Here is a 15,137-nt window from a genome sequence, read left to right on the forward strand (position 1 = left end):
GGGGCGACGGAATCTCCCCGCATTCCTGCGCTTCGGATATTAATAGCCAGAGCGACGTTTCTTATAGGTTACTTCCTCCGGCCTCGGCTACGGGCCCTCCGCAACTTCGTAACGGCGTCTCCCTCCTTCTAAGTCGAACGCCGGAGCGGGCTGCTAGTAGGGCGCGACGTATCCGTTCCGAAGTAGCGCCTTCCGGTTTCCTCTCTCCGCATCCCCATCCCGGTGTAGGAGCGCGGAGTCACCCTCTTACGATCTATCTCTCTCTTTCTCTCTCGAATTCGGGCGTCGCGAAGAAAACGGAGACTCCGGCGAGATCGGCCAAAACTGCGCCATACCGAAACGTCTCGCGCTAAATGCATTCTAAAGACAGTTAAAATCCCGCGAGAAGAAAGCGTTGTATATGGAAGGAGATTTGAGGTCGCGCTCCGGATTCGCGCGCCACACGAAAAAAATATGCCACTCGAGAATCGCTGTTTACAAGGTTAAGAACGCGCTGAACATGTCTCAGCCCAACTCGAACGGTTAAATCGCGGAGTGGATTTTATTTCATTAGAAAACGTATTTAGTTATTTTCGGTGTTTTAATTTAGATTGAAATATCAAATATTATCGTGGTAAAAATATCGAAGACGGGAATGTTCTTCGTCACTTAAAGGAAGATTTTTGGTGGATCGAAAAAAGAGAGGAAAAGGCCTAGAAGATGCAGTCGACGTCGTCCTCGGACGGAAAAGGGTTGGCAGTGGCGTCGGGCGGAGGGACGGCGCTGGCCCGGGCCGGAAGCGGCGTGGTCGGGCCCCCGTCGCTCGGCGTCTCCAAACTCAAGATCCGCTCCAAGAGAGGCAAGAAGAAGAACGGCAAGCCCAAATCGCCGACCTATTCCAAGTTGAAGGAGAAGAAAGGCCCTACCAAGAAGGGGGCCACCAAAGCCTTCGGGAAGTTCCACCTTTCGTTGCTGAACAGCGGCCTGTTGCCCCGGAAAGCCGAGAACGGACGGGCTACTGCCCTCCTGCCCAAGAAACCCGTCGATGCTAACAAGTTCATCAAACATATTGAGCTACTCAAGAAGTACGATGTACTGCTTAGGACCGAGTTTCAGGTAAATTCTTTCGATTCAATTCATTTCGAATAATTCCTATTATATAAATGTATTCCAAATTGAACCCTATTCACGTACACTCATCATTTCGAGGTTGTCTCTTTGAACTCTTTTTTAAATCGCGATATAATCCTATTGTTCGAGTACCGCTACGGAGCGCCTCTGCTGAAATATTTAATTCGTTTGCCAAATGCCGATTACACGAACCCAGAAAAAGTGCTCTTGGGGTCATAACCTCGAGATATAGTACTTTTTTTCTCTCTTTATTTTGCTAGCACTACAAACCCGGCTTTAGTTTTACATTCGCTTTTGTAGGAGAGTGTAAATACTAAAGTTGCGCAGTTAGTGGTTTTAGGAAATCAAGTCGGTTATCGAGTATTTGAGTCTAGTAATATTGAAGTCGAGTCGAGTAGTCGAGTACTTGATTAAGGGCAAACTATTTATCTTATTCAAGTTGAGTAACTTAAAAAAAACCCCCTGAGTAATATTTTTAACGAGTCGTGTTATAGAGTACTTGATTACGAGCTGGTTTTATTCAAGAAATTATGAAATTGAGTTTAAAAGGAGTATAAAGTATTTTTCATTGCTGAAAAATATTCCTTTAATTCAAATGAACCACAGTTTCCGCAACTTTGTAGGTACCGTTTATTTCCCCCCAAAAAAATTGTAAAAACCCCTCTTTGAACTTTGTGGATAGAAAAAACAAATACTCGGCGAGTTTAGAGAGCGGATTATTCAGGTAATCGGGCACCCGAATACGCAATTTTTTGGTACTCGGTAATCGACGAGTATTCTCCAAATTAATTATTCGAGGTCGAGTTCGAGTATTCGATCTAAAAAAAGACCGACTAATAAAAACGTCACTTTCTATCTATAGATTATGCCCTGCCAAAAACACATTTTTCGGAATTTTCGCGAGAGTATGTGGAGCGAGAATGTCAACAAAATAATAAGAAAATATTGCGGTTCAAACTAAATAAGAGCCTGCTTAAGTAAACATTTGTTTAAAAAAATTCCCAAGCCAGTCAGAATTGACTGAAAGCCTACCATTTAGCCTTGACAAGACCATTCGAATTCCGTTCTTTTATATTGGCGTCCCTACGGTAGTGGCCAATCTATTGAGTAATTCGCTAACGTTGATATTTTGAGGTTTGCGGATCCATGGGCCAAATAATGATAAATCCAGGACATGACTCTATGCGAAAAGCCCGTCCAACAGCGCTAACACCCGACCACTATTGCCCCCTGTTGAGAAAAATGCGCGATCGCGGACCTACGTCATTTTGGGGGCAAATTTTTTAGGGTTAGTTTTCAAAAATAATACACGTGGTCATCGTAGTAAATATCCTGGAATATTTATTCATAGTTATCATATCTAGTGTGGTTATTAATGTAAGTACTTTTTTTTACGTACTAGGTTCATAATTAGTATAATATATATAATTATATAATATTAAACATATACTTTCCTAGAATCGTTAACATTAATCTAAAAATGAGGGGCCAATATGGCAGGATTTTCGAATTACAACCGCCACTTATTTCCGAATTTCGACTTAGTCAACACAAGATGGCGTTCGGAAAACCGGAAATTTCTGCTTGATTTTGCTCCCAATTTTTTTTATTTGCACCTTTTCCCCGCCTACTAAAATGGCCGCCCGTTACTTTTGGTGGACGACCGATTTAGTACGTATGAAGGTACCAGAGGCATGTCCTGGATTTATCATTATTTGGCCCATGGCGGATCGAACCACGGAATGGTCAATAAATGGGTCAAAATCTAAGACGAGCGTTTGGTAGTTTCGCGAAACAAACAACCCCGATTGGCGTGTAAGGTGAGAACTTAAGGAGGACGATTCTAGGGTAGGGCCAAGGTTGTTTTAAATTTGGGATGGCCGCTTTTACTTATTGGATTTCTACGTTCTATTGAGTCAATAAACTATCTTAGCGTGATTCGCAGCCACGTTGCATCTGGGGAAAAGGGGGGATCGAAGAGTATATCGAGTAACAATAACACGATTGAAGAACTGGGACTGTGCGGGGTTGTTTTCGAGAGGTGTCGCACCGGGGTGTTCCACTGAACCATTTAACCTCTTTCATTCCCGCTACCTCACCCTGACCTCCTTCGGAACGGGGGAACCCTTCGGAACACGCGCTCTCTACAGCGCGTCTATATAATTAAATATAATCCCCGCGCACCGCATTAGAAACAGTCGGTAGAGGAGACGGATGCCAGGATCCGAGAGGAAGGTGACGCGCCGAGTATATAGGGTTCCCGAGCTGAGAGAGACAGAAGCGGCTAAAAGTAGATTTCTTCTCGCGAGCACCCCTTCTCGAGGAAGACGAGCCAAGCGTGGTGCCATTTAAATATCGAAGTTTCGTCACTCGGATCCACTCCTCTTACCCGCGCTAGGACAGACGCGAACGCACTGACTACAGACAATTAATTGATCCAATAAAAAGTCAAGGACGGCCCCGCGCTAAATACTGCCATTTTTAATCTATTGTTCGATCCAAGCCACGGCGCTACCGTGTTAAACTGTCTTCTTTGTACGGTTTTGCAGCGTCTGGTCTTCCTTATCCTGTTAGCGTGTCTTAAAGCTATCCATTACGTTTGGGAAAGACATTTCAAAATGTTGAAAATCACCGGGAGTAAAATAATACTGGAGGCCCCCCATTGAGTTGGGAATATTAATCTAGAGGTCCAATCAAAACGTCGGATTTCAGTATTTCGCGGAACAAGTTTAAAAAAAATAAGAATACTGCCGTCTGCTCCCAAATGACGAGAAAACTTTATCATTCTACTCGTGGCGCCGTCTATCTCTCAATGGTTCGTTCAAATAAGACGCGTTTTCCGGCAAAAAGATTTATTTTCCAAAATAATGGATGGCGCCACGGGTCATATGATAACGTTTTTTCGTCGGCAGATTCGTAATTTTCAAAAACGTGTTTCGCGGGGAGCAGATTTGATTGGATCTCTAGATTAATATTCCCAACTCAATGAGGCCCACTGATCTCCTATTAAATGTCTGTGGAGTGTTTATTGAAGCCATACAAAAAGGCGCCTTACAAGTTAGAAATCAAATGAAATACCATTTTTAAATATTTACAGTATTCACAAAGTTTCAATTAAATATAATCGGTGCTCAGGGATAAGTTAAATCGCAAGCTTTGATGTATAATGAATAAATGAATGAATGTTTATTAACTCCACACAATACAGTGATAAGTTTTTTTAGGCCCACAAGTATAGATGAGCAGATTATCTGCTTTATCCGTTTCAACAAAATAGCTAAAATAAATATTTAAAAAAAATCCAATTCCTTTTACATCAGGGAGGAAACTATTTAAATGTATTCACGAGTGTCGTACATTTGCCATCGCCAAAACACTTTTAAAAACGGTTGGCAAAAAAAAATATAAACAATAATAGAAAACCTAAAAACCAAAATCAAAACAAAAGGAAGTACAATATTTGTAGTAAATAGTTGGTCTTTTAGAGATAAACTTATTACTCGTGTGAACGTGAACATCGTTAGGTGGTACAATTTTCAACCCATTGGCCCCAGCTTACAAACTTTTCCAAGAAGCTCCAGTGGTCGGTTACATTTTAAATGGTAATCCCTGCAGGTTTCGACAAAGACAGAGGGTCACAGTTGCCGGCATGCTACAAAAGCGGCCAACGACGAGAAAAACAGTTACAAGAAATGTTTACCATGTACGTGTCACATCCAGATGTTCAATATTTATAAAATTCTAACTCAGCTCTTTCTTGTCGCGACACTCTTGAAAACCATCAAACAAACTTAAGATGCCCTATTTCTTTTCGCATTTAAGGAAGTATAAATTATTTATGGTGGATCACCTAATTTCACATTGCTATGATTGCTGACCCCTGCACAGGTTTAACGGAAGCTTGTGCTAACTTGGCGCTAGTTACGTTCAAGCGGGTTTTCAATAGGACAAAAACGCCACGACGACGAGTGTCGACGCAAAAAATTCCCGTTAGGACTAAAGGCTGGTTTTCACTTGGGAAAAAACGCCACGGCGGCGACATCCGACGTAAAAATATGGAATTAGGCCTAAGCCTTGGTTTCCACTAGGGTGCGACATAATGTATTTTTCTTGACGCGCGTGAAAACTATTGTAAGTCTAAAGCCCCATTTTCATGCTCGCTGGTAGCGGATAAAAATAGTCAAAATTCGCTTCCGCCTCTAGCTTGTTTTCCACTAGCGCGCGCAACGACGCGTTTCTCAGCTTTGAAACGTTCAAACGTTTTTACGCGCGTAAAGAAAATAACATTATGACGCGCGTTAGTGGAAAACAAGCTTTAAAGTTGAATGACGCGCTAGTGGAAACCTAGGAGCAACAAACACAAGGAGAACGCAGCTAACCTTAAAACACGTTAACGCAGTGTTGTGTATAAATTTCATTGGACGAACCTTTACGCTGAACGTTTTACGGAAAGGGGGAAGACAATTTCCGGATTTTCCCCTTCCGACGGCAGCAGGCGCTAAAGCGTCTAACCAATGAAAACTGTACGCGAGAAAATGCACGACTTTTGACGGGTTGCGTTCTCCTTGTGTGGGGTGCTGTGTTTGTTGCTCCTAGCTGGAAACCAAGTCTAAAGGCTGGTTTTCATTATAGAAAAAACCGCAATGACGGCGCCCCCGACGCAAAAATATTGAATTAGGCCTAACGGGAATAGGCATTTCAATAAAATCAGCTACGCTTGCTGAACTTGTATTTATGTAGCTCATTCGTCGGGAAAAACGTAGAAGTTTAGTTTAGTTTATGCTTAAAAGTTACGGCGTTTTTAGCAGATAATTTTTCAAAGTATGAAAGAGCTGACGTAGATGTTTTACATTATCTTATACCATAAGCCTATCATAAGGTCCCCATAGAGTAATGGCAGTGTGACGTCACGTCACGACACCCATGCTTTTTCCTATAGATAAAAAATCGCGACCAAAATGGCGACCATGGTCAAAGCTACGGAGTGCCATTACTCTATAAGCAAAGGTCTAGGCCAAATTTTTGGCGATCACATATCCGTTATTAAGAGGTAGGTAATCAAAATCTGCACCTCCTAGCGGCTACGTCCTCAACTATGCATTACTGAAATAAATTTCGCGAAATGCATTATGAATGCGCAGAAGCCGTGCGCCAACGTTTTTAAACTTAGAACCACGTGGGAGAAATCATCGCCGCGAACGCTTAGCCCCGTAGCCAAGGCTTATTCGCAATTTTATCGCTTTAAAACTTAAAATTAACACTTATCTTTGCAAAATGATTCATCAGAATCTAAGACTGGCTTTTAGAAATAAGAGAACTTGTTTCTGAAGGTATTTATTTTTCAAATTTGAGATTTAGACGCGTTTTGCGCGGCATTTATCAACCCGAGCGTGGCTGCTCTACCAAGTAAGATAATATTTTAGATGTAGAAATTTTTAAAAAGAAGATGTCGCTACTGCCCTATCATCGTACGTTAATTTTCTTCTCGCATGGACAATGCCGTTAACATAGGGCTCTATGCTAGACCTTTACTTATGGGGACTTTGTGATAGGCTTATGCTTATACTATTATCTAAATCCATTTAATGATGATTTTATTTTTTTGACACGACGTTCAGACGACTTCAACCGAGTCGTATTAGAAACCATTCCTTCCATTCCAGATTCAGACTATATCAACGCTTCATACACAGACGTAAACATCTCGATAATTTATACCCCATTGAGAGAGTTAATAAGTTTTAATTCGCAGAGTATCCTTCGACCAAACGCGTACATCACCGCTCAAGGTCCCAACGAAAACACGACGACCGATTTTTGGCGGCTCGTGTGGCAGGAAAAGACCGGCGTCATCGTGATGCTGACCAAAGTGTTCGACTTCATCAAAGTCATGTGCGTTCAGTACTGGCCAATGGAATGTAACAAGCCGGACGTCTACGGCGACATTGAAATCACAATGACGACCGAGGACAGTATGGCCAACTTCGTCATCAGGAACTTCAAACTTAAAAAGGTAGGCGTTTCCCGGATATACCCGGCAAGTGGGGTGGCGGAGTGGTTAGCACTTTCGCCTCGCAGCGAGAAGAGCCGAGTTCGATTCCAGCTTGTGGCACTGGGTGAAAACTCGGAACCACTCCTTCTGCGTAGAGTTTGTAAGTTCTCTCCCCACTGCGCAAAAACTGGTTGAGGTTAACGGTAATAGTGAGTGTAGGGAGCTGTTGGCTCGCGTGGCATGAAGGGCTAGCCACCACCCTCTTACGCATTGTAACCCGGCTACCTGAATTCAGCGGCGGCGATCGGAAAACATTTCTGTGGGGGCACGGGCCATTATTTTTTTATCCAAAAATCCATATACTTAAAACTTAAGCGAGAAAAGGTACAGCTCTAAATTTTTACTAGTATATATATATATTTTTTTAAGTGTTCTTTCTAATATCTCATCCGTCATTGAATACATTGATAATAAAAGTGAAGTCGATATCTTTGAAAAAATATCTGCGTACATGGATAGATAATTAAGCCTTTCTTGGCCACATACTTTACGAAGGTATTTTAGGTAAATTAGGGTACACGACGAGGCGATTTTCTGTTTGGACGAATCTATCGAAATCAATTTTACGGTTATATCATCTTAATGTTACTCGCGTCTAATATCCAAGGCAAAACCTTGGGCCGAAGTCAACAACCGTCTTTTAAAGCCATTTAAAAGACTGAATTCGCACCTAAATAAAGGCAGTGAGATTATAAAAATTTCCCTGATTACTATTTTTCCTCAATTTTATTTCTGTGGGGGCTCTGCCCTCGTTGGGTTTTCCCTGTAGGGGCTAGAGCCCCAGAGCCCCCACGGGATCGCCGTCACTGCCTGAATTAATGGCTTTAAAAATCGCTTGATGACTTAGGCCTAAGGTGGTGCCTTGGGTATTTGCCGAGCTGATTATTGTTATTATTATTTTATAACCGCCAACCTTGATGATGGCTATAAAGCGAATTAATACCGGACAGGGAGACGAAGAAAGGAACGTAATTCAGGCCCACTTCATCAACTGGCCTTGCCATTCGTGTCCCTTCGCCGGAGCCATCTTGGAATTCAGAAGAAGAGTTCGGATCTGTATGGATAAGGTTCCCAAAACAGAGCCCGTCCTGGTTCATTGCAGGTAGCTCGGAAGAAAAAAATCGCCTCTTAATGCAATTGCTTTTCCGTGTCCCTTTGGTAATCGATTCTTTCGGCGTCCCTTGTTCTTGTCTCTCTTAATAGTGACGGATGCGCCAGAACGGGAACCTACTTATGCATCGACGCCAACCTCGAGCTCTACGAAGAGGATGGCTTGTACGATGTCTACAACTACACCCGGAAATTGAGACAAGCGAGACGCGGCATGATAGAGACACTCGTAAGTTCACTTCGGATCGATCAGACGCGAAACGCGAACTCAAAAAGCATCCTTTCTTTACAGGAGCAATACAAGTTCATCTACGACGTTTTGGCTGAAGCCTACACGTGTGGAAGGACGTGGTTCCCCGTCTCGGAAATATGTCAACAATTAAAGTACAAATCGATCAAGTCACTGCTGACCAGACAAAACGAATACCAGAGAGAATACCAGGTTATTCAGACGACAATATAAAAGATGAAAAAATATTATGGTTCGATCACTTAGCAATCCTGCTATGAAAAAATGGCAAATAGATGGCGCGCCCGACACTGTGTAGCCCCTTCCGATACATCTAAGTACTGAGGTACAGCTTAATTTATAGGAAATAGCGGGAAATTTAAATTTTACTATCTAACTGCAATCGCTTTAATTTTGGTTTCGTTTTTACACGAATTTTAAAGAAATTTATTTTTTAAATATTTATAATCAATCATCGAAAATTTTATTTTAATTTCTCGAATAATTATTTGAACTGAAATACAAAATTTTGTACTAGAATTGATTAAGGAATATCACTGAGAGTAATTTGGCCTTTGGCTCTTTATTAGTTTAGGTTTGCTTCGATTGTTTGCAATTTTCAAAAATTAAATTGTTAATGAATTTATAGAAAAGTGGCAATTAATTAATTTAGACATCATAAAGAACCGAGTTCGACCGACACGAAAACTTGGTAGTGTTTCCTTTCCTTAGGTACTCCAGTGTAATGAGGTAAAGCCCACAAAATATCTGGAGGGACTACGTAGCGTCACTAGCGCCATCCGTGGTAGAAAATATTTCGACAAATAAAAAATCTGAGTGATCGAACCATCTCTCTACAACCCTGATATTAGGGACGTTCTAATATACGAAACGCGCTTATTTTTGTGTCTAGAAAATTTCCAAAATGGCATCAAAATTTACAATCGGAGACTGCGCCGGGGGTCACCGACCTGAAAACCGAGATAAAAACCGGGATGTCGCTATTGTACCACGTACGTTATATATGGCTAAAAATAAAATTTTCCACTTTCTTCCTTCCTTACTATAAAAAGTACTCGGATGTACAATCTCCCCGACGGTAAAAAAAGGGTGAACGTCCCCGCCTGACAACCGCTAGCCCAATTTCAACCCTTTTCCGACGTTGCCAGTAAAGATGTCTCTCAGTCTAGCGCTGAAGTAAAAATCACCCGAGACGGGATCGGATCTAATTCCACCTTTCGCTTTTTTCTCCGCAGCTGACAATTTCCGTCCTTATCTGACGTCATTCCAAAGTAACGACAACACCGACTACATAAACGCCGTTTTTGTTGATGTGAGTAACGTCGGGCAATAACGTCGCGATGGTGGGTATTGACCCAAAAACATCGCCGTTAGGACTAATACATTTTTTGCTTCGATGCCAAAACATCCCCATTAGAACTAATACAATCCTTAAAGTCGACGCAAAAATCCCCATTAGAACTAATACAATCCTTAAAGTCGACGCAAAAATCCCCATTAGAACTAATACAATCCTTAAAGTCGACGCAAAAATCCCCATTAGAACTTATACAATCCTTAAAGTCGACGCAAAAATCCCCATTAGAACTAATACAATCCTTAAAGTCGACGCAAAAATCCCCATTAGAACTAATACAATCCTTAAAGTCGACGCAAAAATCCCCATTAGAACTAATACAATCCTTAAAGTCGACGCAAAAATCCCCATTAGAACTAATACAATCCTTAAAGTCGACGCAAAAATCCCCATTAGAACTAATACAATCCTTAAAGTCGACGCAAAAATCCCCATTAGAACTAATACAATCCTTAAAGTCGACGCAAAAATCCCCATTAGAACTAATACAATCCTTAAAGTCGACGCAAAAATCCCCATTTGAACTAATACAATCCTTAAAGTCGACGCAAAAATCCCCATTAGAACTTATACAATCCTTAAAGTCGACGCAAAAATCCCCATTAGAACTAATACAATCCTTAAAGTCGACGCAAAAATCCCCATTAGAACTAATACAATCCTTAAAGTCGACGCAAAAATCCCCATTAGAACTAATACAATCCTTAAAGTCGACGCAAAAATCCCCATTAGAACTAATACAATCCTTAAAGTCGACGCAAAAATCCCCATTAGAACTAATACAATCCTTAAAGTCGACGCAAAAATCCCCATTAGAACTAATACAATCCTTAAAGTCGACGCAAAAATCCCCATTAGAACTAATACAATCCTTAAAGTCGACGCAAAAATCCCCATTAGAACTAATACAATCCTTAAAGTCGACGCAAAAATCCCCATTAGAACTAATACAATCCTTAAAGTCGACGCAAAAATCCCAATTAGAACTAATACAATCCTTAAAGTCGACGCAAAAATCCCAATTAGAACTAATACAATCCTTAAAGTCGACGCAAAAATCCCCATTAGAACTAATACAATCCTTAAAGTCGACGCAAAAATCCCCATTAGAACTAATACAATCCTTAAAGTCGACGCAAAAATCCCCATTAGAACTAATACAATCCTTAATGTCGACGCAAAAATCCCCATTAGAACTAATACAATCCTTAAAGTCAACGCAAAAATCCTAATTAGAACTAATACAATCCTTAAAGTCGACGCAAAAATCCAAATTAGAACTAATACAATCCTTAAAGTTGACGCAAAAATCCCCATTAGAACTAATACAATCCTTAAAGTCGACGCCAAAAATCCCCATTAGAACCATATGTAACATAATCACTCATAAGTATGCCATAAAAGCATTTTCTTTAATGAAACCTTGTTCACGGGATATGACGTAAATTACGTCACTTACAACTCCGTGACGAAATACGCGTCATCAACATTACTGATGGGAAACGGAAGTTAGTGAGAATTCCTCGCGCGTTTCGGGCTTTGCCCTTGTCAAGTTTAGCTCGTGCCTCGCGATCACATGATTTAATTTCCATGGTAACCTTTTCAATAGCGCAAGGAATATACGAGTGTTTGCATTTTTGGGTCCGCTTAATGTATGTTCCGTGTGAAACAAAGTCTCATTGAATTTTTTTCAATGGAAATGTTATACAGAGGCATACTTATGAGTAATTATGTTACATATGTTAGAACTAATACAATCCTTAAAGTCGACGCCAAAAATCCCCATTAGAACTAATACAATCCTTAAAGTCGATGCAAAAAATTCCCATTAGAACTAATACAAATTTTGGAGTCGACGCCAAAACATCCCCGTTAGAACTAATAAAAAATTTAGAGTCGACGCAAAAACATTCCAGTTAAGACTAATACAATCTTCGGAGTCTACGCAAAACCTCCCTGCTAGAACTAATAAAAATTTTGGACGCGGTGCTAAAACATCCCCTTTAGGACTAATACCATTTTTGCTTCGACGCCAAAACATCCCCGTTAGAACTAATATAATTTTTAGAGTGGACGCAAAAAACATCCCCGTTATGACTAATACAATCTTTGGAGTCTACGCAAAAACATACCCGTAGAACTAACACAAAATTTGGAGTCGACATAAAAAATTCCCTATTAAAACTAATACAATCCTTAAAGTCGACGCAAAAAATCCCCATTAGAACTAATACAAATTTTGAAGTCGACGCAAAACCATCCCAGTTAAGAAAAATACAATTTTTGCTTCGACGCAAAAATATCCTCGTTAGAACTAATACAAATTTTGGAGTCGACGCAAAAATATCCTCGTTAGGACTAATAAAAAAATTTGAGTCGACGCTAAAATCCTCATTAGATCTATATAGAATCTTTTGCTTAGACGCAAAAAATTTACTTTTTGGCGTCGACGCCCACCATCGTGGCGTTTTTGAAGACCAGCACTTATGCAAAATATCAAGCGAAAATATAATCTAACTGTCGATACTATTCGTGTCTATTAGGGTTACACCCGATCAAAGGAATACATCGTAACGGAATGGCCGATGCCCAAAACCTGTCAAGATCTTTGGTCCCTAATCTACGACCACGAATGCAATTCCGTAGTGATTCTTTGCAACCCACCGGTATCTCAGGTCTACCCCAGTTTCTTACCGTCGGAAAGGGAACGCAAGAAGAAATACGGACCGGTCTTCACCATCGAAATGCTTTCCCATTGTCATTACCCCAACATCAAAAGCTGGATATTCAGAATACACAAAAAGGTGAGAGGACATAGTTGCTTTTGGACGGCGTAACATTTTTCTTAATTCGTTTTCGTCTTCAGGTGGTATCCTTGACGGAGTTGATGGCGGGCGTCAAAGCGGATTCTCGGACCACTCAAATCTTCCAACTTCTTTGTTGGCCTCAAGGACATCGAGTTCCGACGTCCACCAATTCTGTGGTGGAACTAATGAACATGGTGGAAAGGTGGCGTCAGAGGTCCAATTACGGTCCCGTAGTCGTCGTTTCTGCGTTCGTACCACGATTGTCATTTTGACGTTGGTTTTTCAGCAACCATTGACCTTAAAGTACCTGTTCTTTTTTAGTAATGGTCGGAGTCGTGCAGGTGTCTATTGCGCCGCTAACGTGGCCATGGAACAAATCGTTCAAAATAGTGAAGTCGACGTCTTTCAAGCGGTCAAAACCGTTCGCCGACATCGGCCCCAGCTGGTCGAAAACATGGTAGCAACTCCATTTTATTTTAGCCCCCGTTTATGCATAAGTGTTTCCGTTATCTATCTACATTTTGGGTGGATGTTAGATTAATAGCGTTTTCCATTTGACTCCTCGTGATTCGCTCCGATTCCGTCTCTGACGTCATTGATCTGACTCCGATTAAAAGATAAATTATACACGTTTAGAAAATCTTAGCTCCTAACCCTATCGGTCTCAAGCGATCTCAGGGTGTTCGAGAGCAATAAAAGGAACAAGTTATTTTTGATCGGTGCAGATCCGAGCACGCAAATGGATCATGATATGTTGATCGAGTAGGTCACGAGTACTCAAGAGCAGTCAAATGAAAAAATAAATCTTAAGTTTTAATACGAGCGCTTTTACGCATCGTGATGCGTAAAGCTTGGTTTCAACCAGCAAGCGTCATAACATAATAATATTTATTTACGCGCGTCATAACATTTATACGTCCGAAAGTTGAGTGACCAACCGTTACGCGCGCTAATGGAAACCAAGGCTAATTACCCGTTTTTAAAGGGACTATAAACTGGAAACTAGGAGCAACAAACACAAGGAGAACGCAGCTAGCCTTCAAACGCAGTGTTGTGTACTGAACGTTTTACGGAAAGGGGAGGGGGAAGACAATTTTCGAATTTTCCCCTTCCGACGGAAGCAGGCGCTAAAGCGTCTAACCAATGAAAATTGTATGCAAGAAAATAGACGACTTTTGACGGGTTGCTTTCTGCTTTTGTGGGGTGCTGTGTTTGTTGCTCCTAGCTGGCACACGTATGGCCCGTAATTATAGACTTACGATTTTACCGCAGAATTACCTTTCTAATAATGGCGCGCTATTTTGAATCTTTGCAGACGGAATACAAGTATTGCTACGACCTAATTTTGCACTATGTTTTGCATTACATAAAGAAGGAATAAAAAGGGCTAAAAACCCCCACTCCCCAATGCAGTAACGGACGCGGTTTCGGAGATTTGACGGGGAAAGCTACTAAAATCGTGCCTTCAAACCAACGCCAGAATATATAATATTTAGACACGTATTTTATTAAGACTTTTCTGTGGGGGGAAGCTATTTCTGGTTCGCCAATACGTATTTTGAGTAAAACAAATGAGCTTTATTTTAGCTACTTCGAAAGAGTTTACTTTATAAGGGGGAGAAACGGCACTACAAAACAGAGCGAACGCTTTTGATAGAGGATGGAAACAAAACAAAACAATTTAAATCTAGTCTTAAATATTATTACGCGAAGGGAGAATCTTAGCTTTTGAACCGCTCATAACGCTGTTTCCACAACCAAAAAAAAAACTTGTTCTTATATCAAAGCCAAATGAAACTAACGCAACCTTTGAGACATATTCAAACGATTAATATTATTGTACCGACTTGATACGTTTTTCATATACCTTAACCTCTATATAATAATATATACAATTTAAAATATGCAGTTTTACATTTTCTAATGAAAAAAGAATTAGGATGTACATATTTATGCCTTTATAGAAGAATTGCCAATATTTAAGAAAAACAAACCGTAAAGAGTGTTTATAATGTTAAGTATTATACTAGTTTTACCCCCAAAATATACATAGTATTTTTAAGATTGTTGTTAGCCCAAAATACTATAATATCTATGCATAAAAACGGGTTTTATAGCCTAAAAAATGAGGAAAAACAGAGCGCCTTAAGTATTTTACCGAAATAGGGACTCCATAGTATTTTGTTTTTTGTAAATAGGGCTACATTTTTTGTTTTTAAATATTTTAAATGTTAGCACTGGGGCGTAATGTCCGAAAAAAATATATTTTCACCAATTAGTTCGTGTTAATCAACTCTCAGCCAAAAAAGTCGTAAGGAATCAAAATTTATATGGAAAAAAGTTAAAATTTTTGTTAAGTATGAAAAGTTTTTAATAAATAAAAAACCCTGTTTTGTTCAATGTTTTAAATATTTCCGCGCATAAATGGGATCCCGCAATACAGCACTGCGC

At 40.4% G+C, this 15,137-nt stretch overlaps 1 protein-coding gene across 1 annotated transcript; it reads left to right on the top strand.

Annotated features, from left to right (window-relative positions):
- Positions 1-286: 286 nt before the first annotated feature.
- Positions 287-15,080, top strand: Ptp36E (protein tyrosine phosphatase 36E). The gene is made up of 13 exons (XM_090163254.1): positions 287-1,095; positions 4,726-4,813; positions 6,729-6,805; positions 6,863-7,123; positions 8,113-8,264; positions 8,366-8,501; positions 8,565-8,714; positions 9,415-9,514; positions 9,758-9,834; positions 12,423-12,683; positions 12,746-12,933; positions 13,008-13,143; positions 14,002-15,080. Exons 1-13 carry the CDS (start codon positions 700-702, stop codon positions 14,065-14,067), a joined length of 2,088 nt encoding a protein of 695 aa, XP_090019380.1. The 5' UTR covers positions 287-699; the 3' UTR covers positions 14,068-15,080.
- Positions 15,081-15,137: the final 57 nt, after the last annotated feature.

This window comes from Leiobunum rupestre, chromosome 11 (assembly GCF_980474605.1).
Source record: "Leiobunum rupestre chromosome 11, qqLeiRupe1.1.hap1, whole genome shotgun sequence".
Classification (NCBI taxonomy): Eukaryota; Metazoa; Arthropoda; class Arachnida; order Opiliones; family Sclerosomatidae; genus Leiobunum; species Leiobunum rupestre.

Coding starts and splice junctions, on each gene's coding strand:
- Ptp36E (XM_090163254.1), top strand. CDS start 700: ATGCAGTCGACGTCGTCCTCGGACGGAAAAGGGTTGGCAGTGGCGTCG. Junction 4,814..6,728: donor TTACAAGAAATGTTTACCAT/GTACGTGTCACA, acceptor CACGACGTTCAG/ACGACTTCAACCGAGTCGTA. Junction 12,684..12,745: donor TATTCAGAATACACAAAAAG/GTGAGAGGACAT, acceptor TTTCGTCTTCAG/GTGGTATCCTTGACGGAGTT.